General features: G+C 36.2%; 5 protein-coding genes and 2 long non-coding RNA genes across 11 annotated transcripts; 3 read left to right on the top strand and 4 right to left on the bottom strand.

The window, feature by feature from the left end:
• Positions 1 to 422: 422 nt before the first annotated feature.
• Positions 423 to 6,728, bottom strand: LOC103869103 (splicing factor U2af large subunit B-like). The gene is made up of 5 exons (XM_033291243.1): positions 3,982 to 6,728; positions 3,185 to 3,631; positions 2,394 to 2,443; positions 1,780 to 2,297; positions 423 to 1,712 (listed from the first exon to the last, which is right to left on the bottom strand). The coding sequence occupies exons 1-3, from the start codon at positions 4,180 to 4,182 to the stop codon at positions 2,435 to 2,437; spliced, it is 657 nt and encodes a 218-aa protein (XP_033147134.1). The 5' UTR covers positions 4,183 to 6,728; the 3' UTR covers positions 423 to 1,712; positions 1,780 to 2,297; positions 2,394 to 2,434.
• LOC103869105 (UDP-glycosyltransferase 82A1) lies at positions 4,689 to 6,011 on the top strand. Its single transcript, XM_033292675.1, has 3 exons — positions 4,689 to 4,722; positions 5,000 to 5,616; positions 5,736 to 6,011. The coding sequence occupies exons 1-3, from the start codon at positions 4,689 to 4,691 to the stop codon at positions 6,009 to 6,011; spliced, it is 927 nt and encodes a 308-aa protein (XP_033148566.1).
• A 679-nt stretch (positions 6,729 to 7,407) lies between the features above and the next one.
• On the bottom strand, positions 7,408 to 9,534 carry LOC117133970. Its single transcript, XR_004458051.1, has 2 exons — positions 9,467 to 9,534; positions 7,408 to 9,380 (listed from the first exon to the last, which is right to left on the bottom strand). It is a non-coding gene; the product is annotated as an uncharacterized LOC117133970 (long non-coding RNA).
• A 4,101-nt stretch (positions 9,535 to 13,635) lies between these two features.
• Positions 13,636 to 16,922, bottom strand: LOC103869097. Its single transcript, XR_633114.3, has 3 exons — positions 16,453 to 16,922; positions 15,760 to 15,936; positions 13,636 to 15,672 (listed from the first exon to the last, which is right to left on the bottom strand). It is a non-coding gene; the product is annotated as an uncharacterized LOC103869097 (long non-coding RNA).
• On the top strand, positions 16,424 to 19,217 carry LOC103869098 (OVARIAN TUMOR DOMAIN-containing deubiquitinating enzyme 11). 4 transcript variants are annotated; one of them, XM_009147149.3, is made up of 10 exons: positions 16,424 to 16,659; positions 16,921 to 17,141; positions 17,308 to 17,381; positions 17,579 to 17,633; positions 17,720 to 17,794; positions 18,207 to 18,280; positions 18,364 to 18,412; positions 18,624 to 18,708; positions 18,791 to 18,847; positions 18,958 to 19,217. In XM_009147149.3, exons 2-10 carry the CDS (start codon positions 16,938 to 16,940, stop codon positions 19,068 to 19,070), a joined length of 786 nt encoding a protein of 261 aa, XP_009145397.1. In that variant the 5' UTR covers positions 16,424 to 16,659; positions 16,921 to 16,937; the 3' UTR covers positions 19,071 to 19,217. The 4 variants fall into 4 exon arrangements, 3 of the variants coding, with proteins under 3 accessions (XP_009145397.1, XP_009145398.1, XP_033147133.1); XM_009147150.3 differs by having other exon boundaries at positions 18,974 to 19,187; XM_033291242.1 differs by lacking the exon at positions 18,207 to 18,280 and having other exon boundaries at positions 18,320 to 18,412.
• A 739-nt stretch (positions 19,218 to 19,956) lies between these two features.
• LOC103869095 (protein PAT1 homolog 1) lies at positions 19,957 to 23,875 on the top strand. 2 transcript variants are annotated; one of them, XM_033291241.1, is made up of 6 exons: positions 19,957 to 20,195; positions 20,228 to 20,427; positions 20,894 to 21,060; positions 21,125 to 21,181; positions 21,354 to 21,429; positions 21,507 to 23,875. In XM_033291241.1, exons 2-6 carry the CDS (start codon positions 20,376 to 20,378, stop codon positions 23,510 to 23,512), a joined length of 2,358 nt encoding a protein of 785 aa, XP_033147132.1. In that variant the 5' UTR covers positions 19,957 to 20,195; positions 20,228 to 20,375; the 3' UTR covers positions 23,513 to 23,875. The 2 variants fall into 2 exon arrangements, with proteins under 2 accessions (XP_033147132.1, XP_018514767.1); XM_018659251.2 differs by having other exon boundaries at positions 20,034 to 20,427.
• LOC103869096 (protein JAZ13) lies at positions 23,665 to 26,626 on the bottom strand. The gene is made up of 3 exons (XM_009147148.2): positions 25,063 to 26,626; positions 24,893 to 24,980; positions 23,665 to 24,797 (listed from the first exon to the last, which is right to left on the bottom strand). Exons 1-3 carry the CDS (start codon positions 25,134 to 25,136, stop codon positions 24,588 to 24,590), a joined length of 372 nt encoding a protein of 123 aa, XP_009145396.1. The 5' UTR covers positions 25,137 to 26,626; the 3' UTR covers positions 23,665 to 24,587.
• Positions 26,627 to 27,638: the final 1,012 nt, after the last annotated feature.

Genomic DNA, 27,638 nt, shown 5'->3' with positions numbered 1-27,638 from the left:
TACAGATATGCAGATATATTAGTCAGTTGTATTGTGTAGAAAAATTATAACTTTACAATATTGTTTGTATGTCAGAGTGGAAACATATTTCCATTGTTCTTAAATTAATTATTAAACAGTTTAAGATGGAATTGGAATAAAGAAAAGCATGGAAATTTGACAAAAATTTGTAAAGACTTCTCTAAATGGATCGATAGGTGATTCTCTAACCTAAATTGGTTTTTACACAAACTTATTTTATAGATCATTATAAATAAATGATGGACAAATCTCTAACAGTATATTGATATACTGGAGGTAACAATTAAAAAAATCTTTGTAATGTGACTTACTCTTTACTATGCGTAATCAAAAGCTATAAATAACTTATTAAATTCATAAATTTCCATCTTATAGTTTTTCATATATATATATATATGTTGATTTCTATTTCATATTGACAAATATTATTTTTAGGAATTTTAACTATTTTAAGATTTATTTTGTTTCTTCATGGTAGTTTAATTTTTATGTTGATTTACATAATATCATTCCAAATATCAATTTAGTACCTTTTAAATAGTTTAAAATTTTTATTCTTTAGATATTTATATCCATTTTTAAATGATAGGGAATTTTTATTATTTCTAAAACTTAACTTAAAATATTGGCGATGTTAAATTTGTAAAGAGGTAGCTTAGATATCAATCTAACTTTTAGGTCACTTGTATCATGTTAGTATTTTATACTACTAATTTATATTTTGACAAATATGAATTCTTAGAAGATTTATGTCTTTCTAAGACATCATCTTCTCTTTTAATTGATTTTTAAAAAATAATTCTTAAATCTTTCTGTAGCACAAACTTCCCAGGAAACATCAGCTCACAATTTAAATATACCGGGACACATTTACACTTGTATAAAAATGAAAGTAACTGAAACCGTCTCTTGTAAACAAACTAAATGAATCATATAGATCCCAAGTTTAAGGACATATATTAACTCGAGTTTGATGCATTGGATCCATGCAATAAGATAAGGTTCTATGGACTCGGGTATGTTGCAGTGTTATAGAAAACTCTAAAACACAAACAATTATTCTTTTTATATCTATTTGAAATAGGAAAGCTAACTGTAGATAATTATCCAAGCTAATATAGGAGGAATCCGAACAGATGATCAAGTAAAGCAACTATCTTTCTACCAAGATCGCTTATGTGTACCTGGTGAGAACCGTTAGCTTCAGGGTGCTGGTGGCCTGCCAAGGATTTCGTAAGCAAAAAGCATCATCTGAGTTTCCATACATAACTTGCAACGAATCCAGGGGCTTATATCAACAGGTTCACAAAGTTATAAGTTAGTTTTGCAAGTAAAGGTTTTAACTAAGCCTTAATCCGCCTCAGCAGCTGCAGTTGCTGCTCTAGCTTTGATCTCCACGGTGACAATTCTTCTCGGAGTTCACATTTTGACGATGTAAGTGATCGGTGGTCTTTTCCATACCGCGTTCATGGTTGCTCGTGTCTTCTTCTCAAGCTCAAGAGAATCCCTGTTTCAAAACCAAACCCAAGAATCTCACTATTCGTCTAAAATAGTCAACTCCACAACAAAGGGATATTCAGTTTTCACTTTCCTTTACTAACTTCTTCTGAAAGAGTCCGCCTTGCTCTCCATGGCTCAGTCTGATTTAGGTTTAGCCTTAGATATCTCGCAGTTAAGCACGGTTGTCGCCACTAAGTAAAAATAAGAAGAAGAGATGAGAAATGAATCAACCGAGAGAGAACTAAGAAGATTTATAACCTCGGGAGTGGAGGGCCTTGCTTCAGTCTAAGCAGCCTTGGTGAGAATGAGGATGAAGAGAATGACCACAATCCCAGAGAGCACCTCGAGACCACGCAGTATCCCAGAGAGCACCTCGAGACCACGCAGTAGATCCGCCCCTCTCCTCCTCATACTAAAAAGCGTTTGGCTAAAAAGGTTTTAAATTAATTCTACTTATATGATTTCTTATAATATATTTTTACCTTAAGTACCTCAAGCCACCTCTTTTGATTTTCGTGAAACACATGTCTCAGTGGAATAAAAGACAATCTAACTTACGAAAACAAAAAGAAGAATTGGGTAAGTTGAATATACATATATGATCACAAAACAATTATATGAGAATATGTAATGAAACTGAATTTTAATCAGCCTTGGCAAAGAGGAAAAAATCCATTACCATGTCATTCTACCAGTCCAGTAGGGAACACCTAATTAGACAATTGTCTGACGCTCGACAATTCTCTCCTAAACTGACAGGGTAAGTTCAACATCACGTAGCAAATAATTTCACTAATTGTATGCACATCAGAAAAAAACAATAAAATATAGATAACAAAACAATTTGAAGAATTACAAAGCCTAGCACAAACCTCCAAGATACGTGTTGTTCTCAATAGATAGCTTCAGTGCATCAGAAGCACTAACAAAGCACAAAATAGGAAGTTAGAGAATAATATCAAAAGAGAAGGATATTACAGAGAAGGATATACTTTATATCCCATAGTGGCTCCATTTAGGAGAGTTGATAATTACATCACAGCAAATTGCTCATTTTTCTTCAACAATACCAATAAATAATGGAGAAAGACAGAAACAAAAGGCACTATAAAACCCAGGGACAAAGACAGAACCCAAACTTACTATCTTAGGGCAGTTACGTATTATCAAAATCTTGATGAGTATATCGTGGTTCGAACTATAAGATAAAGTTGGTTTGAAGGAGAGACGTCCACCGATCCTAGTCTCACTACCCAGTCTACATTTTCATCTACTAATCCTCATTAGCCCTCAAGGCGTTATTATTATTTGACCTCAAAAAAGATTTTTCTTTCACCAATAGTTTTCAAAAAAGGTCAATACTTTGAAAGTTTATGAATCTCTAACACAAGATCTATTGGCAGAAAAAGTTGATGGTCATAGAAGTTGAAAACCCACATCTAACTATATGAAACATTCTCCATTTTAAGCTTCTTTTCATAATTTTATTCCCTTCATAATTTTATTCCCTTCAAAATAAATGAGTTTTTGTTTAGTCAAAAAGATCACTTGATGTGCGTGAAGATCCAAACACTTTTTAGAAAAAAGAAGTAGTTCAAGATTAAACAAATTAATAAAGTTAAAAATAGATACAAATCTAACAATAATAAAGAAAAACACTCACCTGCAAAGCAATCTGTTGTTGGGCATGAAGTAATATATCTTCTTGCTCAGGCTTAGGTTGAATTGCACCTTGGACTGCACGCCTCACTGTAAGTGTCTTATTGCCCATCTTAATCCCGTTTAGAGCAGCACATGCAATATCTGTGACTGAAGGATCCTGGAATACACAGAATGCATATCCCATCGAGTTTCCGGTGTCCCTGTCTTTAATCAAGTTGAAATCTCTTAGTGGCCCAAAGGACTCCAAGAGCTCCCTGATCTGATCCTCTGTCAAGTGATATGGAAGCCCACCCACAAATAAGCGGTCCGGACCCTCAAGCCCACCAGTAGACCCCGAAGAAATCCCAACAGCCGCCAAGTTGAGATTGGGATTAGGCTGGCTCGGACCAATAGCTGCAGCAAGGGATGGATTATAGTCAGTAGGCCTCGTCACCTTTACAGGAACCCCCTGGAGATGAGCATAGCTAACATGTTAATACATATTGTAATTAATAAAAGAGAATAAGAATGTACATCTAAACCGAGAAAAAGATAATGAATCACCTCTAATATAATTCCGTCTAAATTAATTTGGTGGTTTCAAGAAAGATTCGCTGCCTCCCCGTCGATCCAACGGTGACCCAAAACCAAATTTCACAGCTTTATATTTTCAGCTAAAATAATTTTGAAATAAGCAAACAAATTTGACCGGAAAAATTCAACCTTTAGAGATGAAATGGAATCAAACTCATAGATTATCAACACACAAGATTAAAAAAGAAAACTAAACTTTGAATCTTAAAAGGTTAAAATTCAAACCTTTGCTGAGGATTTGCTAAAGGACCAAGGCAATCGAAGACCAGAGGAGGAAGGAACCGGCGTCGTGGGCCTTGGAACCGTTACCGGAGAAAGCGAAACGGCGTTGTTTGATGTTCTTGATTCTTCTTCGAGCGTTTTGGGAACGTAAAGGCACAGATTTACACCTAAAGCTATCTTCGCTTTTCGCCATTTGCTTCCCATTTCTTCTACGGACAGGAGCGAAACACAAAGAACAAAACTTGGAGGGCTTGTCTGATGTCCGATGGAGAAGATTCTATCTCCTCTTCAGATGATTTGTTTTGACGGGATGTCGATCGACAAATTTGCAAGGAAAGTTTAGGTCGCGCTGAGTCGCCGCTGACATGGCATATACGTAGAATTTGATTGGTTCGAATTTATTTGCTGATGTGGACATCCTCTTTGTTGAGGATATTCTCCTTTTAGTATAGGTTAGATAATGTATTGCTGATGTAATGAGATAATATATAATGATTTGCTTTGAATATTCCTACCAAGTGGACCAAACATTTAACGTTTATCTCGTGGAATTGTCATGCATGTTGATTGAACCTAATTCTTATATATACATTTTTTTGGGTGTATATGTTAAGTTCTCATATATACATATGATCAGTATGGTAGTTTTTTCCGAAAGAGCATATTCGTGAATTTCAAAAATATATTTCCAAGTTAAATTTGAGATTAAGATGGTAGAACAGACAGGGACGGCGGCGGCGGCGTGTGCGTGGGGTCAAAAAGACGTACAGAGATTATACAGTTACAGATAACAATAATTAATTGGTGTGATCAATCGATTTTATACGTACGTGTTAATATCTAGGTGGTTTCACGAAGCAAATAAATAATAACGTAGGAACACGTGTAACATAATATGTATACAAAACGGGTAACGCCAATTGATTATCAGTGTATAACACGTTAGACACGATATACAATTTGTTTAATCTGCTTACTAAATGATTGCATAGTAAGTTACAGTTGTAACATTTTTGTGTAGGCTGTCCTCGTCAACCAGAAAAACCATTACTCCTACCGGAGCAACCGCTCCTATACGCCGGAGATCTATTGTGGCTTATCGGTACTCCGACGGCTCAAAAAAGACGATTCAAGTTCTGGCAGAGAACTCTAGAACGAGTAAAAAGTCTCCGGTGGATCTTGGTAAACTCCTTCAAAGACGAATATGAACGTGAATTCATTAACAAAGACAATAACAATCAAAACCCTAAAATTCTTTACGTTGGTCCATCACATAACCAAGCAGCAACAAGTGATACAACTTTGACCAAGAACCCTAGTTTCTGGGAAGAAGACAGATCTTGTCTTGGTTGGCTACAAGAACAGAAACCAAACTCAGTTATTTACATCTCATTTGGAAGCTGGGTTTCTCCAATAGGAGAATCAAAGATTAGAAAGTTGGCATTAGCGTTGGAAGCGTCAGGAAGACCTTTCATTTGGGCATCAAACCGGGTTTGGCAGGAGGGACTGCCACCAGGGTTCGTCCATAGAGTCAAGAACCAAGGAAGGATCGTGCCATGGGCCCCGCAGATTGAAGTTCTTAAAAACGACTCAGTTGGTTGTTACCTGACTCATTGTGGCTGGAACTCAACCATGGAGGTACCTTAAACCTAATTATATATTACCTAATTATATATATACAATATTTTTAAAACGTATGTAGTATACATCCATATACAATGTGTACAGTTTTGAGTCATGAGTTGTTTGTGCAATAGGCGGTGGCAAGTTGTCGGAGGCTAGTGTGTTATCCCGTAGCCGGTGACCAGTTTGTGAACTCTAGATACATTGTGGATGTGTGGAAGATCGGGGTGAGAATAAGCGGTTTTGGAGAGAAAGAGGTTGAGGATGGGTTGAGAAAAGTAATGGAGGATGAAGAGATGGGTGAGAGATTGAAGAAGTTGAGAGATAAAGCAATGGGGAATGAAGTTCGTTTGTGTTTGGATAATAGTTTTACCATTTTCAAGGATGATATTTGTGGATACAGTATTTGATTATGGTTTTGATTGAACCATTGCATTTTTTTCACTTAATTTTAAAATAAACAAGTCAAAAATCTTATAACATAAAAAAGAAGGCAACTCTCTTCTTACGCTTCCAGCTCAACAAATAGAGAGAGGAGAGCACGACACATGTCATCTATTTCAAAACGCTTTGTATAATTTATTTTATGTTCTTAGAGCAACTCTAAGAGCACCATTAACGCAGACGCTTAATGGGGTGCTTAGTGTTGTTTTGATTTAAAAAAAAAAGAAAAAAGAAATAATTATGGGGAATGCGGTGCTTAATCAAGCAGCTGAAGAATCGCGTCTTATTGGACACGTGTGGTGCTCTCCACACTCCGCGTCCATTTCTCTCTCTCTCTCTCTCTCTCTCTCTCTCTCTCTCTCTCTCTCTCTCTCTCTCTCTCTCAAAACAGAACTTGTGTTTCTCTCTCGACGACTCCGGCGAAACACAAGCCTCTCGAAGAAACCGATCTCCCCTCGACTCCACCTCGACGGCTCCGCGATCAAGCGACGATGATCTCTCCTCGTCTCTCTCGCTCTCGAGGACGCCTCGGTGATCAATCGATGATGAAAGCTTCTTCGTCTTCCTCGCTCTCCTCGACGCCTCCCTGATCAATCGCTGGTGAAAGCGTCTTCGTCTCTCTCGCTCTGACCTCGACGACTCCGCTATGAAGCTGTCGGCGTCTTGCGTATTCGATCTCCCCGAGAAAGGTAAAGCTATGCATGTTGCGTTTTATGTGTTCATCATTTGTCACATTCTCTGTCTCTGTCTCATGATTTGTCTATGTCTTCGTTTCTTCAGATGGTCGAAGCAAGAGACGAAGGTTTTTGAAAGAAGACGACTACAATGAAGCGTCCGTGATTCGACTCTTCAATACAGAGTCTTCAATACCGGTAAAACTTCAACACGATTTGATCTATCAAATGCATTGACCGTTTGATAAAAAGCTTAATTGAATAGGGATAGTTTGATGAAGAATCGTCAAACCATAGGATTGCATTTACTGGAGCAATACAGGTAACTGTCTTCCTCATCTTTAAAACGTTCATTGAAAGTTTTATGATTGCTTCATCTCTACTTCACGGATTGCCTTGCTCTGAAACATTATATAAAGTCTACTCTTGCATTCTCATAGTTATAAACATTCAAGCTTGTGTCTTTCTTTGTACCATTTCATCTCCATTTACAATTCAACTTTCTTATAAGACATGATCAAAGTCTACCCTTAAACACTTTCTTATAAGACACGAATCCTTAATCTCTTCTCTCTTCTCGTATTAAACAAAGCCTTAATCACTTTGTCAACCTCATTTCTCTCTTCTCGATTTTATTAAAAACAACCGCAAACACTCTTGCTTTATATATGGCTTCTTCTTCTCACAACACTTTAGATGAATCATTTGATGATGCATTTGATAATGCATTTGATGAAAAGTTTGATCAATTTTCTGATCAAACTTTTGAGAAATTAATCGTTTCTGCTGATCAAGAAGAACACAAGCAAAAATAATGTTTTTTTTTTAAGAACCCCAAAATAAGAGTTCCCCATTGGAGCACAAAAATGTCCAGGGTTCTTAGCGTTGCTTCTTAAATCACTTTTACAACTAAATAATATTAAAAAAAAAATAAGCACCCCTATATGAGGTTTTGGGTTAATGGTGCTCTAATGGTGTTATCCACCATTAGAATCCTTAGCTATATTATAATGTTTTTTTTTCAATAGTTAAAGACTCTTATCATAATTATAGGTCTAATGGTGTTATTTAACATGGAATCTTTAGTGTTTTTTTTTTAATCTTAGAAATTTTAAATTTTAAAATTTGAAATTAAAAATTTTCATTTATTAGAAAAGAAAATGTAAACATACAATAATTAAACATATTTTTAAAGAAAATGTAAAATCAAATAAGTATTTTATATTTTTTTTAACTATAAGCTAAAATTAGTGTTTTTTTTAAACTATAACTGTAAATTATGTTTTAATTTTTATCTATAAGTAAAAGTTTTGTATATAATTTCTCATTTTGTATATAAATTATGTTTCTTATTTGTATAACTTTTGTTATCTTCTTAGCTTGATTTTGTTATGTTCTTACTTGTACAAGTTATCTTCTTACTTGTATAACATAAAAGACAAGAGAATGAAGAGAAGCAAAATTGTAGTTAGCTAAAGAGATTTAAACTTACAAGAGTAGAGGAAAAAGATTTAAACTTATAAGTAAGTTGATACTCGAGAAACACAAGAACTTGAGTCTAAACTGAACTGATCATACAAGTACATTGTAGCAAGGAAACAATAGGATAGAAGCTCTAAACAAGTCCGAGATACATAGCTAAAGAGACGCAAGCTAAAGAGACGCAAGACTACTTGACCATTCTCCTAATTCACCCGTGAGTCAGAAGCAATGTCACCTGCAGAACAAAACAAAACAAGCAAGTTAAACCAGAAGCAAAGAAAGAACAAGCAAGTTAAAGACGTCTCAAGCAAGTCAATGGAGAAGACTCACCACGCTTTCTGCTCAAGTGTTTGCTCAGTAGTTCAGAACACTCTTTACTTTCCGGACATACACACAACAATGGAGTAGTTTTCCCATCTCCAACCAGATTGAACACAAATAAGTCTCTTATGTCGCATCTGTTATCACGACAGAACTTTCCCCAGCCTCTTGTGATGTAATACATGCCGCCTGATTCGCTAAATCGCAAACTCACAGTCCATGAATTTCCCTCTTTGTTCACTAGTATCATCTCTTGGCATTGTTTGTTTAAAGCAGTAGAACTCGTAGCTCCCTTAGGAAGATACTGCAAACACATAATATGGTTTATACGTATGAAAATTGACTAACAAAATATGGTTTACGTATGAAAATTGACTCACAAGTTTATCTGCTTTTAGATTTGAAGCAGTGACTTCAGCCAAAAAACAGTAGTCGAATGAGAAAGAAGACATTGCCCATGTTCCTCCTGAAATAAAAAAAATAATTTTCCACGTCAAAACATCTCACAACAGCTAGGACCAAAACGATGAACTTTGATTGAAACTTACTAATCTCATTGTCATCAGCATCACCCGCGTCGGCTTCTTCCTTGATGATGTGAGGATGTGTATACTGAATCTCACAACAGCTAGGACCAAAAGGAGTGACATGAAACACTATGTCTCCTTCGTGTTTGAAGATGACAACGTCACCGATTTGAAGGTCATGTGCTGTGGTGAAATCTTTCCAACCTCCGGTGAGTGTCCTGCCTTCTTGTATCACTTCCCAAGTTTGATCTGAAGCGTCCGATCTTAGTTTCCATGTTTTCTGGTTCGTCTTCCCTTCTTTGTGCTTTGAGAAGAAGCCAAGTGGTATTGTCTGCAAGAAAAGGCAAAGATAATCAAACAAGAAATACATCTAATCAAGAAACAAATGTAAACAAATAGAGAGAGTGAGGTTCATACGACGCCACTGTGGAAACCAGGAAGCAGAGGCTTAAAAAAATGAGGTTCATGTGGATTCGCCATCTGCAAACAAGAAACGAATGTACACAATATAAACAATGAGTTTCAAAGCAGACGAAAACCCTAATTCAATTTATCCCCAATTCGATTTTAAACCCAAAATCTATTTGATCCCCACAATCTCGAACCGTAAATCGATTTACAACTAAATCGAAAAACATTATAATAACGACGACAACAACAACGAAGCGAATCGAGATGAAGAAAAACTAATCAATTTAGAACCCAATCCCAAAACCTCAATCGATTTAAGACTTAATCCCAAAACCTCAATCGATTTAAGACTCAATCCCGAACCCTAAATCGATTTACAACTCAATCCCAAACCTTAAAACTCCTCGATATAACCCTAAAAAGATATGAAATCAACATGCAACAACAAAAAATGCAAAAAGAAGAGGTGAAAGCTCCGATTTACCTTCAGCCTTCTCGGATCGCCGAATCGCCTTTTGTTTCGCGAGAGCTCTTTTTTCGTGATGGAGAAAGAAAAGGCAAAATGATTCTTTGTTTTCTCTCACGTGCAAGACACGCCCCCTCCGCCCCTATCACTGGTTGCCACGCGTCTAAGGATTAAGTCCTTAAACGCCTTAATTACGGACTCTTTCTTAGCTAAAGTAAATATTATATTAGTATAATACTCAAATTTACCTAGGTTGGACCGCTAAGTTTCTCTCACGTTCCCGCGTTGGATGTGCTCTTACAGTTTTTTGTTTCGTTGGCCTGTTACTTTCTTTTGTCAATCCCATTCCATGCTGTATCAACTTGGTCATGATGAAACACCGCGTTTTCTTTAAGAGTTAGCATGAGGTAGTCTTCGCATCTCCAGAGCCAAACGGCGACTTCGGTTGTGCGGCGGATCTTTAATATTCTTCCTTACGATAACCGATCTATCATCTTTAAACGCTTCATTAATTGATCACCCACGACCTAGATTCAATGCGATTTTTTTTTGTTATGCAAGGCGGTGGAGTTGGACTATAAAAAAGTCATCACTTCGAAAACCCATAATTCGTTCTTATCAAGCCGACTGCTCGGTATCGGCTCCTCTCTCCTCATGGACGGAACCTTCCTCATGCTTCACTCAAGCTGTTTGATCACGGAAGCCTTATTGTGTTTGGCTGGAGACATCGGAGAAAAAGGCCATTGGAAGAATATTCTCAGTATGGAAGTTCTCGCCGGAGAAGGAGAAACACTGGAATGAAGCAGACTCGATTAGCCATATCTCAATTGTTTACCGGCTGGACCCATCTTTGGGTTGCTTTGTTTCCATCTCTGAAGGACTTATCAGTCCATGGCTGTCAAGAAACTCCTCACGTTCCTGAACTGGATTTAACCCATACCCGTAAGTTATCGAATTGGGTTTGGAGTCAGTTTAATTAACCTGAATCCAGTCAGATGATATTGTAATTAACTGGTTATGTAAGAGATGCAGAAAGCCAATGAAATGGAGTCTGGAATCATGTGGAGCCATCGGAGAAACATAGTTCTTTTGTTTGTGTCTTTAGAATCTTGGAGAGATTGAGCTTAGGACATGTAGAAGTATATTATTGATAAAGAAAAACAACCCAGTGAACTTTTTTCCTCAGTGTTAAGGTAAGCTTTTCATTGCTGATACATGAATGAATGATTTGCTTTTAACCATGACTCTGTTTTGAATATTTTTTTTTTGTTTTAATCCATATAATCAGATAATAAAGCTGTGAAAAATGTTTCAAGCGGTTATGGTTTTGAATATGACTCAGATATGTACATGTATATAATAGTTGTCTCTTTTCAAGTTAGAGTTTATTGGATTTGATGAATCATAGCGACTCATTTCTGTTTGATTTCAGGGAACTTCTCTGGATGGGCATGCTTTAATGTTAAATTTTCTGAACACAAATGGGGGGAGACGGTTGGGAAAGGTTCAGACAATTATCAACAAAAGTACGTGTGAAAAATGTAGCTGTTGAGGGAACGGAGAAAGAACTAAGACAGTCAGTCCATTTGGCAGGTAACAGCTTCTGGTCTTATGCATCATCTCGGTTTATGATTATCTTATACACAAGTTACAACAGTTACACGAGGATGTGACACTAGCCTCTGTCAGAATTAAAAGTATTGTTAGATTTACTATTCTGAAAACATCAACGGTCCCCCACTCTCTTGCTCTGTTTTCTTAACTGTGACTTCTTGCTTTGTCATGTTTTGGTAAATGGCTGCTCTCAGCTGTGTCTTTTTCGTTGTCTGCAGACTTGAATATAGACTAGCTAATGGTCATGTAGAGCATTCTCCTGAATTCTTCTATGATGGTTCTATGTTGAAGGTATAACAAACTAACACTACAAGAAAATAGCGTAATTCTGACGGACATTCTGACGGAAAATGAGATCCTCGGAATATTCCGACGAATTTCCTCGGAATATACCGATGAAATACCGAGGAAATCATATTCCTCGGAAAACACCGACGAATATCCGAGGATATATTATAGCCGTTAGAGAGCCGTTGGGGGATTTAAAAATTCCGAGGAAAGAGCCGTTGCCGTCGGGATTCCGTCGGAATTTCCTCGGTACTGTCAGCAGCATTTCATCTATAAATACCCGCACCCCCATCCTCTTCATTCACTCCATTTCTTCATCCTCTCATATACTATATTTACACACGAATTTGATTGAAAAAAACATGTCTTCTTCAAATTATTATCGTTCTTGGATCGATCGACCTCATTTGGATCCGAACACGAGATTGCTTACGGAAGAATACCAACGAGGTATAACCGAATTCATGGGGTTAGTTCAACGACAACCGGAAGCAGAAACGGGTATGTTAAGATGTCCTTGCTCTAATTGTAAAAATAGAAAGATTATTAAAGAGTGGGATGTTTGGACTCATCTATATTTGAATGGGTTTACACGAAGTTACAAAATTTGGTATCATCATGGAGAAACTGATTATGAATATGGTAGTGGTATTTGCCTTTGACGGAAAGGTTGCAGAGGTTGCATGTGTATTAATAACACTTATTTACAAATTAAATAATTTTTTTAAATGTTACAAGTTTGTTATATCAAGTACCCTCGGGTTAGGAACAAAAATGATCCATGAGTCACTGTTACATCACTCAACCCGAGAGGCCGAGTTCAGGGAAGTTCTGAGCTGGAAGACCCACTACAACCAAGCACATCCGGCAACTTAAGTGCAGCAGAAGATTTAGCTGCAGTTGGCCTTGTAGTCGATTTAACCGACTTTGGAGAGGAAGCCGTCGTTCACGTAGAGGATGAACCAGAATTTTTATAAACACTATTTTATTATTTTTTGTATTTATAAAAAGATGATTTCATATCTATAAAAATATTTATATTTACAAAACTAATTTTGTATTTATAAAACATTTTTTTGATTTATAAACACTAATTTATTATTTTTGTATTTATAAAAGCTATTTTGTATTTATAAAAAGATGATTTCATATTGGAAAATTGCCACAAATACCACATTCATAGTGCCACTTTTCATGTTTACACTAACCATTTTTACCCTCACTTTTAATGAAGGGTAAAATACAATTATACCCTTAGGGTTAACTAATCTAGACTTAGGGTTTAGAGTTGAGGGGTGGGGTATGGTTTTTGGAAGGGCAAATCTCCAAAATAGCACCTTTCTAAGTGTATATCACAAAAATAGCACTCAAAAACTAAAATGACCAAAATAGCATTTTATCTTTTGAAAAATTTAAGTTTTTTTATTTTTCAAAATTTGAAATCTTATCCCCAAAACCTCACTTCTCAACTCTAAACCCTAAAACCTAAACTCTAAACCCTAAACCCTAAATTCTAAACCCTAAACCCCACCCCTTGAGTGCTATTTTGTGACTTTTGGCCTTGAGTGCTAGTTTGGGAACAAAAACTTGATTTAGTGCTATTTTGGTCTTTTTCTCTTTTTGGAATGTAAAATTTATGATTCTAATAAATATATAAATACTTAAAAAATATATAAAAAAATTTAAAAAATAGTTTCAAACATAATTTTCGTTTTTCAAAAAGAAATTTGAAAAAAAAATTAAAAAAAAAATCGAAAAAATTCAAATTTGAAAAAGTATAATTCGAAAACATAAAAAAAATTTTACATTTTTTATTTTTTTTTATCTTTTTTTATTATTATTTTTATTATTATTTTATTATTATTTTTATTTAAATAATGATTTATTATATATATAAATAATAAGGGCATAATAGTCTTTTACCAATTAATGAATAAGGTATTTTTAAAAATGTCTCATTAGTGAAGGTAAAAATGAAAAGTGGTACCATGAAAGTGGTAAACATATAATTTCTCCATTTTACTTTCCGACGAAAAATTTCCGACGACCATTCTCGTCGGTATGTCCTCGGAATACCGTTATTCCGAGGACATACCGACGATATTTGTCGTCGGAATCCCGGTGTTTTCTTGTAGTGTCATATCCCTGTTTTAAAACGCGCCGCCGAGGACCGCAAAGTCGCCGGAAAATCGTTATCCGGCCATCAACCGTGGCGAACTAGAGAAATTCGCTGGAAAACTCGGATCTCACAAAAAATCTTAAGTTATTGCTTGTTTTGGCCTAAGAATCGACTAATATACATACGGTTTATGAAATTTGCGAGAAAAAACAATAAAAACGAAGAAAATCGATCTAAAACTCGTCAAAGTTACGGAGCCGTCGAGCTTGAAAACGCAGAAACCCTAATAATGTAAAGAGGAAGACGATATATAAATGACATAATTACCCTTCATTTAAGTTAAACTTTAAATGCAATTCTGCCTTTTCCCTTATTTGAACCCGGGTTGCAAGACATAAAAGGTGAGCCTCAACCACTACACTAAGTAATCTTCTTTGTATTGTTTATAAATGTATAATATATAGCTAAAAATAAATCGCCGATTAAATCCCGCAAAATCTCCGATTTTCTCATTCGGCGCTAGGCCCAAACCGAGCGCACGCGTAACGCCTAGCGAGTTTCCGAACAGGGGTCATATCTCAGTCAGCAAACTTTCTCTTTGGAAACCTTCAATGTTCAAACTTGGGTTTGATGAGACGCTTTTTAAATACCATATCCAGATTAGTATTCAGGCGTTTAATGATGAAGATACTCAAGGACACCGAACTATTGGTAACATGACTCAACTCAACGACGAAGAGATCACTTCACATTAAATTGGGTATGTTATAGCACTTAACTTGATGATCCGTTTCTGTAGGTTTGTTTCTTCACCTTCGTGAAGCAGAGATAACAGACTCAATAAGGACAAAACATGATGATCCATTTCAAAGAGGGTCTCAGTCTTCCAAAGAGGGCAGTATACAGGTTACGGTTTTTAAATATTATATATCAATCTCAGGTAAACTGGCTCGAAAAAAAAACAAGTCTAATTTGATATCTGGTTTGGTGTTAGTTTCATGTTTCTCGATCAATAAAATTCAAAGAATTTAAAATATATTTCAGTGCATTTGAGAGAATTTAAGTTTTAGTAAACATTATATAAACAAAGAAAAAATCTTAACATATCTCCACATTCAAAATAAGATCAATTTGTAATCACATTAATCTCCTTCAACCACCGATGAAAATGTTCAGAAGCAAACGAGGATGACGATGAAAATGTGTTACTACTAAACAAAAGCTAACTGGATTTCACTCTCTGTGTCCACTTAGCTTAAAAGTTTTACAAGGAGGAGACACTTGGCAAGCTCCCATCTTCTCCAATCTGAAACCACAAGTTTGAACTTGAATTCTTAAGCGTCAAAGGGTCAAACAGAGAAAAATCAAAACCAACTTTGGTGAAAATGATGAACGAAAGATAGTTTTGAACATACAACAAGCCTGAACCTGATTTGTAAGGCAGTAAAGGATCAGACAGATCAAAACCTTCACTCTTGGGAAGAAAAAGATCGACACTTTTATTGTTGAAACAGACCGAATTCTTACAATAAAGAAGATGAGACTAAGAGAGGGTTCTCTCTGAGTGGCTGGAACGAGAGAACCTATGGAGAGACCGTGCAAGTTGCAACGCAATCTCCCTTAGCTCCAACGATGAAGACGGTGACACCGATGACCGGAGTTAGCCCGCCCACTTGGTGTTTCCTCTGTTCTTCCTACTAGGCATTGTTTCTTCTTTGGTCGTATCTAGAACAAAACATAGATTTTTATGAATAAATAGATCAAAGACAATAGATTAAGAGTGATAACCAATAAACAGACAAACTCTGTAACCTGCAAATCTTTTTGAATTTAAGAAAAAGTTAAACCGTGGAAACAATCCATTTCCCGAGTATCCTCAAAACGTTATTATCTCTAAGAACAATAATGTCAGGAGTTATGGTGGTGTGGTGGGCAAGACAGCTCCTTCAAGATGTTTTGCCTTTTATCCTCCTGATCAAAATCTCAGACCTGAGAGGAAATATATCAAACGTATGATTGATCAATTGGTATACTAATGTATTGATTTGGTTTTTAAAATATCTTAACCATACACTTCTCTAAATCAAACTCTTCTGGCAAATCAAATTCACCAGTTTTGTATACTAAGAAAACAGCTTCGGAAACATACAAACTCACTTATATCACATCTAACTCTCTTCATGTTTAGCTCTTGCAATCACTAATCACTATGTACGCATCACTTTCAATTACAAAACTAACACACAACAAACAAAACCTTACAAAATTCTTAATAACTTAAATAACAAGTAGGTATATTGTAGCGCAGACCGACTACCAGAATAAACTAAATAATATTTTTTTTCTTACATCTCCTCTAAAATGTTGAAATCAACGTGAAATTTTTTTGTTAATTAACCCTCAAATTAATGACTTCAAATGATTAGTTTGTGTATTAGTATCAAACAGCAAAAAAGTAATTAGAAAAACGTAGAGAGACGAGACACACACGCGGATTACACGTACCGTACGACTCAGCCAAATAAAGGAGGCTGACGTATCCTTTGACCGCCGAAGAAAGACGAAAACGAGTCTTTGAGAGGAACACTCACGAAGAATCAGAAGAAAACCTCACCTCCCCTGGCCCTGAGAGAAGACGAATCAGAGAATCTTATTTATCTGATCGAGCCAACGGATTGAGTGTACTTTCCGCCTTAGCTTTCTCAACTTTCGGTAAAAAAGTTCTCAACTTTTGTTTGCTGTTCGATCAATTTTTGAATTTTGGGGTGTGATCTTTGGTCCGTGATGCGATTGAGAATGGGAAAGTATCATCCTCCGTCACGGATTTCAATATTTAACATTTGGATTTGGTTGGGTACTTGATGCTAGTAGTCTCTCACGATTAGGGTTTTTGTTTTGTTGGGTTTGGCTTTAGATCCATAAGAAAGCTTATGAGCTCTTAAAGATATGTTTTTGATACACTTTTTTTTTTAGTGTGGAATCCAAACACCATGGATGAACGCAATAGGAATACATTTGCAACTGCAAGTGGAGGAGCAGGGGGCAGTACAAGTGCGAGCTCCAACTCCAGTTTTAGTAGCAGTGTGGCGGATACAGAGGATGATCAGACCATTGCACGTATATTAGCTGAAGATGAGAGCTTAAGAAGAGATGGCATGCTTGGGAAGAGACTCTCTCATTTAGATTCTATCCCTGTATGATAAGCTTCTTCTTTTTTTACCTACTCATACTTCATTCATATATATAAAGCTTGAATGTGTTGGTAGTTAGCTATTCGTAGCTTTTCTTTGAATGTCCTACTGGTACTCTTGAGAGTAACCTTTTGCTTTTTCTTATTGTATGGAATTTCGTATTTGGCAGCACACTCCTCGTGTTAACAATCAAATACCCGATATAAATGATGCAACATTAGACCATGAGCTGCTCTCTGTGAGGTTCTTATCTTTCTTTCTTTTTTTTTTATCTGACATTCCTTGTTTTCTTTCATATACCTCTCTGCAATCTTCATTTGATGCTGCTTAGATTATTCATTTGTCAAACGCCTTGGATGGAATATTAGTTTCCTTCTTCAATCTATATAGCTGTGTATAAACAAATCGGTTTTGATTGATGGTCTCTCCTTTTTCTTCAGGTTGGCCACATATGGTTTAGCTGAACTACAGATGGAGGGGGATGGTAATTGCCAGGTACGCCAGAAGCTTGTTTGGACTCTTCACTTTTTTTTTTTTTTATTAATGATTTTGATCTGTCATATGTTATACTGGTTTGACAGTTCCGAGCTCTAGCAGACCAGCTTTTCCGTAATCCAGATTACCATAAGCATGTTAGGAAGCATATCGTAAAGCAGGTACTGTCTCAGAACCACAGTGCAACTCTGTTTCATGTTCACAAATTTAGAGTCGGTGCCCCAGGGATGCATGCTTAGTTGTATGTATAGCCAATGACTTGAGGGATGAATCTATTTATTAGTCAGTGCCACCAGTGATTAATGGTTAATTGTATGTATTTGAATTGTCCATTGACTCTTGCTTCTTCACCCCTCAAGCTGTGTTTTTCTCTCTGGTGACTTCGTTTTCAGTCTCTGAAACTTTTTTTTTTGGCTTTAGCACTCAAGCCTCATGTCCTGAAGTTGTTTTTAAACACTAATCCCATTAGTTGTGAACTCCGCTGGACTTGGTTTATCTCAAACTTGTTGACCGCATACTCTACTTAATAGTTAATACTTCCGTTGTTCTGATTTAGCATGTGCATTTTTCCAGTTGAAAAGGCAACGAAAGTTATACGAAGGATATGTACCGATGAAATACAGACACTACACCAGGAAGATGAAAAAGTGAGTCATCTTTTGTTCTTACTTTTGTATTTGTACCAGGGAGGGATAAAATTATTATCTGATTCATTCTTGGATGTCATTAGACCGGGTGAATGGGGAGATCACGTTACTCTTCAAGCTGCTGCAGATCGTGTAAGTTTTCTTTTTAGAAAAAATAACATCATGTTTTGGGTTTACTATAAGACTGCAGCAGTTTATAAATACACCTCAGAGATTCTGTCTTCTCTTGAGTAACTGCATCTTGAAGAATCATTGCAAAGTTTACCTTTGATCCACTCACGTTTTTCGTTCTTTTTTTTTTTACTTGAATGAATGACTGGCTGCTGATTCAGCATTAGTGTAGTTTGAAGCGAAGATCTGCTTAGTCACATCATTTCGGGAACAATCCTACATCGAGATACTTCCCCATAACAAGAATCCTCTTAAAGGTACAAAGCCTCTCTTTCTGCCTTGTTCGCTCTCTAAGACAACTTTACTCTGTGTCTTGAATCCGTCTGCTCTGTTCTGCAGAGGCTTGGCTTAGCTTCTGGAGCGAAGTTCATTACAATTCTCTATACTCTAGTGGAGGTAAAAACTCAAGTCTCTTCTGTCAACTCTTGTTTTTAAATAATTAATCGTCTTTAGTTATCTCCATGGCTTCATTGGATCTTGAAATCTCCAACTTTCTCAATTAGTAGTTCCTTACTCTTCCAGATGTTCCCACAAGACAATACAGGAAGAAGCATTGGCTCTTCTAGGATTGGATTCATATGTATGTATAGTATACTCAGATTGTGTGTCAACTTTGTAATAACCTCACTCTGTTACATTGGTTTCATGATTGTTTCCATCTCAACACTTGCATCGTAAAAGAACCGAGTAAACGTAGATATGTTATTTATATAATCATCTGATTTTTTTTTTGACAGATTCTTTTTTAAAGAGTTTACTTGGAATATTCTGGATCATAACAAAAATACAACTAAGTAACAGCAAATAGTGTTAATAGTTTAAAGAAGTGGACCAATTTGAACGGCCGGGCTAAAATACATTCACATGGGCCAATCGATAACGTGTCGTACAGTTTTATATATTTTGTTGAAATGTTTTTTTATATTTGGGTTGAGTTTCAAACAAGTAACGCAGTGGCCTTTAAATCACAAGGAATAAAAGAATTAGTGGGATCTGGAGAGAGAGCATCATTTGCTTTGACTCATAGAAGCATCATTAACCAAAGTGATGAGTGCTCACCATATTTAGTCCTCGTCTGAGTTGGTTCCAGATTAACTTTTCTAGTCTGCTAACTATTTAGATGAGTCGATGATTGTAGTCTAGTTTGATTATTACCCTCTCTATCATTGGTAAACAATTTAGGCTAAACATGAAAAAATTCGTTCCAAAAACAATTATTGATTAAATGGATGAACGATCAAGTGTATTTCTAATTACTAATTTTCTTTAAAAAAATATACTAGTATATATGAAGATTATTCATTTAATACATGGAAATCATATGAAGATTATTCATTAAATACATGGAAATCAAATTTAAAACCTTGAGATATGTTTAAACAACAATGAAAAAGATAATATTGATTAGTTAATTTTAAAATATAGAATCAAATAAATTCTCTTTAATTTTATTTATGTACATTACATATGTCTGATTTGTGTTTCATTTTAAAACCATTTAAAATGATTTTTTCTTAACAACCATTTAAGACTAATGAATTTATCAAGTAACAAAAATGAAAGTAAAAAAGGAAAAGAAAAAAGGAGTGTGGATTTAGGCAATAAGAAGGTCATGTGTCGATGAAACACAACACACGGCGAAGAAAACAGAAGAAGATATCAACAAAGGCCACAGCTTTCTTCTTTCCTTTCATTCATCTCTCTCTCTCTCTCTCTTGATTAACGAACGCGGAGAGAGAGATCTACCTTCTTTCCAAGTTTACTTGTGTTTATCTCTCCTTCAAAATTGAAAACCCTAAACCAATCTAATCTAATCTCATCTCTCTCCGCGTCCCCAAACCCTAGCGCGAGGGAATACGATTTCTCTTCCTTCTCTGGCCTCCTCTAGTTTCGATCTTTTTTATCCTTAACCTCTTCTCCGATCATGGAGAGATCCGATTCCAGGGACCTGTACAACTTTGTTCGCTCTTCCTCAGGTCAAGGATGTTTCTTTCTTCTCTTTGTGTTGTTAGCTGAGATCCGTGTTGCTTTGTGATGAATTTTTTGCTAAGTAGGGCTTATTGGTCGGTATATTTTGATAGATTTGAAAATCCAAACTAAATTTAGTGTTATTCAATCATACGGATTTACTAATAGATGAATTTGCATGAATTTCTTTGTTAAAAACACAAAGACTGTCCAAATCTGTAAAAACTTGAAAATTTGTATATTTTACTTGTAGTTATAAATACTATATGGATTTCTAGTACACTGAGGTTATCTCTTGTTTTCCTGTAAATTATGTGTAGTTGTTCTTCTTGTTCTCCAATTGCGTGAATGATCAAACAAACTATTTGAATACTAAAAAGCGTCTTTTTGATTTGGTTTTGTTTAATCATGTGGTTGTTGGTATCCCTTTGATTCAACAATGTTGCTGAAACTGGCTGTGTTTTGTATCTGCAGATTCAAATAGTAAGCTCTTTGATGCATCTCAGTATGAGTTTTTTGGGCAAAATCTTGACGAAATGTCATTGGGAGGTATTGACGATGACGATGTGGTCGCTCCTGTTCTTGGACATTCTGCTACTGATGATGATGATGAGTATCACTTGTTTAATAAAGGAGGAGAGGTAATGTGTTTTCTCTTCTCAAAGCTACCTACCTTTTACTAAATACATATGTTGATTATTGCAGGGTGCAGGTTTAGGGTCATTATCTGACATGGATGATCTTGCCACGACTTTTGCAAAGGTTTGTTTCACTTCTTTTTTGCAAAAAAAAACAAAAAACTGCTATGATAGTGATCTTAATATCTTTAACTGCCATGTTATTATATGGTGGTCATATACCTGTTCTTCTTCTTCTTCAGCTTTGAACTGTTGTTTTGTTAGTGATTCTGAATCTACTTATTTTCTTTGTGTAGCTAAATAGAAATGTCACGGGACCCAAACCCCTTGGAGTTATTGGTGACAGAGGATCTGGTTCCTTTTCAAGAGAGAGTGAGTTTAATTCTTAAACTTGTTTACTACTGTATACCTTTAGGGTTCTTCTTAACCTGAATGTACTTTATCTTTAGGTTCTTCTGCCACCGATTGGACTCACGATACAGAGCTCACAAACTGGTTGGACGAGCAAGATCAAGAGGCTAACAGATGGTCCTCGCAGCCACAGTCATCTGCTCATTCACAACCTTTATACAGGACATCCTCTTACCCTCAGCAGCCACCACCGTTGCAACACTACAATAGTGAACCGATCATTGTACCAGAATCAACTTTCACCTCCTTTCCCCCGCCAGGCAGCAGATCTCAGCAGACTTCACCTGGAAGCCTCCACCGCGCTCCTTCTCTTCCCACCGGTTCTCAGATGAATTTCACCGCACCTTCCCCGCTGTCAAACTCTAGATTTCATCTTTCAGGACCCTCACACGGGCCTCACTATGGTGGTAATTTGGCTAGATATGCCTCCTGTGGTCCTACCCTTGGTAACGTTGTGCAACCTCATTGGGCCACTGATCCTGGTCTTCTCCACGGAGATCATTCTGGCTTATTACATAGTCTGGCGCAACAACAACAATTGCCTCCTCGAAATGATCTTATGTCGCAACATATGATGGCTCTCCAGCAGAGGCAATCGTATGCTCAGCTTGCAGCGCTACAGTCTCAGCTGTACAGGTCTTATCCATCACCATCACGTAAAGTCTCTTTTGGGGGTGGTGAAGTTAGGGAACAACACAAGCATAAGTCTTCTCATAGGAGTCGAAAGAACAAAGGCATATCTCAACAGGCATCAGACGCAGCTAGTCAGAAAAGCGAGAGTGGATTGCAGTTTAGATCAAAGTACATGACTTCAGAGGAAATAGAGAGTATACTCAAGATGCAGCACTCTAATTCACACAGCAACGATCCTTATGTCAATGATTATTACCACCAAGCTCGCCTTGCCAAGAAGTCTTCTGGATCTAGAGCAATCACTCACTTCTACCCTTCTCAGTTGAAAGACCACCACCACCAACCTAAGTCCCGTAATAATAGTTCTGAACAGCATCAACAACAAGTTCATGTAGATGCTCTTGGGAAGATCACGCTTCCTTACATTCGCAGGCCACGTGCGTTGCTTGAGGTTGACTCTTCTTCTCCTGGTCTTAATGATCAAAAGGGCTCAGGGAAACATTTGGAGCAGGAACCACTTGTGGCAGCTAGGGTTACAATTGAAGATGCTCTTGGAGTTCTTATCGACATAGTTGACATTGACAGGACTCTCCAATCCACAAGGCCACAGGACGGAGGTGCTCAGGTTAAGCGAAAACGCCAGATCCTCCTAGAAGGATTAGCGACAGCTTTTCAGCTTGCTGATCCCTTCAGCAAAACCGGGCAGAAGTCAGGGCTGACTGCTAAGGATGATGTTGTCTTTCTACGTATAGCAACTCTTCCAAAGGGTCGAAAAATGCTTACAAAGTACATACAGCTTCTAGTTCCAGGCACTGAGATTACTCGAGCTGTCTGTATGGCTATATTCCGCCACTTGAGGTTTCTCTTCGGCGGCTTGCCTTCGGATACTCTGGCAGCAGAGACGATTGCTAATCTTGCCAAGACAGTCACGGTCTGTGTTCAAGCAATGGACCTCCGAGCGCTGAGTGCTTGCCTTGCAGCTGTGGTTTGTTCTTCGGAGCAGCCACCTCTGCGTCCTATTGGAAGCTCTTCAGGGGATGGTGCTTCAGTTGTGTTGATATCTCTTCTCGAGAGAGCTGCTGAAGTAGTGGTGGTTCCTCGAGCCGTCCATGGGAGCTCTAATGATGGACTATGGAGAGCCTCGTTTAATGAGTTCTTCAACCTTCTTACGAAATACTGCAGGAGCAAGTATGAGACGATCCGTAGCCAGAACCAAGGGAGTGCAGCGGATGTTTTGGAGCTGGCGATAAAGAGAGAAATGCCCGCTGAGCTTTTACGTGCGAGCCTCCGTCATACCAATGACGACCAGAGGAACTATTTGTTAAACTTTGGTCGTAAACCGTCGGCCGTTAGTGAGTCTGCGTCGCATGCAAGGGGTGGTCAGATCAACTCTGAATCTGTGATGGGTTGATCAAAAGGAGAGAGAGAGAAGTGTGAAACAGTGAAGGGATGTGTGTGGTGGACTCAGGAGCCAAACTTGTAAGTAACTTGGTGGAGGTGTAGGAATCTTTTTTCACAAGGGTTCCAGGTGGTGACAAGTGCTTTTAGATTCTGATCTCTCTCTTTTTTTTTTAACTTTAAACTCTTTTTATTGTGTTATTATTTGGTGGACAAATGCAAACTCTGCTTGGTTTGTGTATTAATGATGATGGGAAAGAATGTGAAACATGGAGTAGGGAGCTATATGTTGTTGCTCTCTTTATGTTGAAAACTCCAAATTGTTAGGCGAATGATATTAGTGCTTGTGTGTAGAATGATGATGAACCCCTTTATCCGGTGAGATTGGAGCTAGAGCAGGATTAGGCGCTAGCCATCTCTTGGATTTAACAGGTTTTAGGTTGTGGAAGCAGCTCTGGGAAAAGGAGTTAGAAGTTTGTTTTTCTGACATGTTTCCCATAAAGTCCTCTTTTGAAAACTCTTGGATCCATCTCTTTCTTTCTTACTTAATATTGTTGCCTCTCTCGCTTGGTTGTTACAAAATTTCGTTTTATGTGCTCCTCTCTTACTTTTTTTTTGTGATGGGAGTTGAGTGTACACTTTATATAGAGCTGGTTTAGTATTTTTCTTTGGTTTTACCAAGTATTGTTTGGCATATACAGAATCTTGAAAGTACCTATCTTATTAGAAATGACTTTCTCGTTTCTTATACTGATACAATACGACAAAGTTTCTGTAATGGTGAATGACTAAGCGCAGATGGTGAACGACGTGTAATCTGCAAGTTCTCTATGCTAGTTATATACTTTGTTAGTGCTACTCGTTGGTGTATCCGCCTAGCTTCATTTTTGCATTCTCTCATTAATAATAATTTGTTTGTTAAAAGTGTGCATTTTCGTATTTTGCTAAATGATATGCTATTATAGATACAAGCGATCCAAATGATCCGAGTTTTATACAAATGAAATATCTTGATTTAAAAACATTGAAAAAAAAAACTCGAAGTTCATCGTTGAGTATACGGAAAAATGACAAAAATAAGTGGGGTTTTAGGAATGACGCGAAGAGGAGGAAGACGTGGAGCTGCAAGTGTAACCGTAAGGTGTAGTAACATATTTGCTTCTCTTCTTTCTCTTCTCCAAAAACCTCTCCACTGATCTCTTCACCGAAAACACTAACGGCGATTTTAGTCTAACCGGTGCTAACTCTAACGCCGTTATGTCACGCTCCTTGCTCGCCATCTCTATTACCGCCCTTATCTTCGTATGTTCATCAATGTATTTATCAAAATCATTAATCAAAAAAAAAATGAATAAATCGACAACATATGTACAAGAGCAGATAGAGAAGCTACCTGGATCTCTACGAGATCGTATTCTCGTACTCTCCCACTATAGAATGCATTGATCTCCTTAGTTCTCGTGGCTAAAGATTGACTAACCCTGTATATAGCAAAACGAGTTAAGAAGAGAGGTTTAAATGGATGCAATATAATGAAGTTGGAACTGAACAAGAAAAACTCACTTGGAATCTCGGCGACAAGATTGAAGTGAAGAGGTCACTGAAGATAGGCAGAGATCTAAGCTGCGATTCTCCATATGATCCTCTCTGCGTAAAGATTCTTCTTGCTTTGGTCAGTTGATGGAAGTCAAGTTATAGAAATACTTGCATATAAAGTCTGAATAAGAACGTGCTATAAACTTTTATTTTTTCTGAGGGAAAAAAAACAAATATCTGCAAATCTGGTCACGTGCTTCATGTTTTCAACACGAAGGAAAAGGTATTTTAAAGGAAAAAGTAGGCGGAACCGGTAAGAATGCATATATCAATCAAAGTGTCTGAGGAAGTATCTTGAGTTACGTACAGGTAATAACTTTGTAATCTATATGTTTAGGACTGATTCGATCAGTTTTAATAAGAATACGTTTAGGACTGTCATATCGCTTGATTCGAGTGGAATGCTTCCCGATTAACGTCAGAATAGTCAAACCATGTATTATTGAACTATCATGTAAACTAAAAAAAAAAAAAAGGTGGTTTCACCTCTTTGCCGAGAACTAGTGGTTAAGCATTATGGGTGCAAGTGCATCCAGTGTCTTTTAGATATTTGATTTTTTACATAGGACTTATAAGAAGGAAGTGGCTATTTGGTTAAGTTTGCACCCATAATTTCCTAACAACCTAGGTTTGAATCCCCCTATGCTATTTTTATCAGTTATTGTGCATCCAGTTAAGAAAAATCCTAGTTTCGCCCCTGCCGAGAACCCAAGCATTGTAAATAGTCCCTCTCATTGTGAATTGAATCCGGGTGGCAGTGGTTACAGCTGTAATCCCTTTACCACTAAGCCAACTCAACGTTGATATATCATGTAAACTATATGTACCTAAATTCAAGCCCAAACTTTCTATAGCTGTAAATTTTGTTCTAAGAAAGACGAATTTTTTTTTAAAAAAGTTTTAGAACATTCACAAGTTTTATCTATCATTTACAGGTTTTCATCTGACCAAAGACTTAAGGACCAAAGCGAGTTTCTCTGATCTTGTATTCGGTTTGTGCTCAAATCGTCTTCGGGGGACTCTGAGCAGAGTTCGTTCTTTTGAAGCGTCATCGGGAGTAGGTGCGGATCAAAAAAAAATTGTAATGTGTGGCACAATAAATAAAATTAAATTATTAAATAATTAACGGAACTGAAGTTTTTTTTTTTACAAAAATTACATTAGGGACATGAGTTTTACATCTTATTTTTAAATGAACCATATAAACAATATTTTTTTATATTTTTGATAGTTAATTTTCACAATTTTAAATCTTCACTTTAAGTAATGTTATAAATTATATACTGCATATAATAGTTAAAACCTTTATTCCTTTTAGTTTTGGTAATCTAAGTATTGAAAAATTAAAAATAGTAGAATAATTGTTAGAACTAAATTAGAATAAACTATAGTTTATATAGAAATTAGTATTAGAAAAGCAAAAAAAAATATTATAGAAAAAAATAGTTTTACGTAAACACGAGGAAGAAAAAAAATATTTTATAAAATAGTAACTAAAAGTATGTAGAAAACTTTCACCCAAAAAAATACGTAGAAAACTCAGAAAATAAAAAAATGGTCTTAGGTAACAAAAATAAAGGAAAAAGAAAATATTTTATTAAAAAGTAATTAAAAATGTATCGAAGATTATGACAAAAAATGTATCTGAGAGTAAAAACTAGGGCTGTTCAATATGGTAAAACCGAACCGTACCGAACCGAACCGAACCGAAATAGACAATATGGTTTGGTTTTGGTATATACCATATAAACTGAATGGATATAATTTTATAAAAACCGTAGGATTTGGATATGGTTTGGTATATAACCGATTAAACCGAATAAACCGAACAAAACCGATTAAAAGTAGAAACATGTAAATATGTATCTATTTTAAAACAATACATGAAAATCTATTTGTTACATAAGTTAAATTTGTATTAATAACTATTACCATAATTTTATAGTAATAAAAAACCTTAATTTGTAAAACACTTGAACTATAACTAAATAACAATACATCGCAATTCATACATCTTATTTTCTAAGTCTTTTTTGATATTTTTGATTTATTTTAGTATGCACTTAATTAATATGAAGATTATAAATTTGATAGACAATAATTAATGGGAAATTTTCAATTGAAAAAACATGACTTTAATGAACACTAAATATGGAAGAGTGAAAAAACTTTTCTTTTATGTTTTTGTTTTGTTTCATATTTTTATTTTTAAAATTTCAAGCTTTAATTTTAGTTATAGAATTGATTATTTTATTTGATGGTAGAAGCATTTTTACTTTTTTGTTCATCTATTTGAACATGTAATATATTTTTAATAAATGACTGTGTTGACAATATGACTCTAAAATTCATATAATATGATCTCAAACAAAATAATTATGTTTTTTGGTATAAAACCGAATAAACCGAATACCGACGGTATATAAACCGAACCGAACCGAAGTAAATATGGATTTAGAATGGTAGTTATATTTTACTAACCGAAATACTGAAAACCGAAAAAAACCGAACCAAAACCGAACCGATATCCGGATTGAACACCC

This window comes from Brassica rapa, chromosome A05, assembly GCF_000309985.2.
Source record: "Brassica rapa cultivar Chiifu-401-42 chromosome A05, CAAS_Brap_v3.01, whole genome shotgun sequence".
Lineage (NCBI taxonomy): Eukaryota > Viridiplantae > Streptophyta > Magnoliopsida > Brassicales > Brassicaceae > Brassica > Brassica rapa.
Note: the sequence above shows the minus strand (reverse complement) of the source record. Positions and strands in the feature narration are given on the sequence as shown.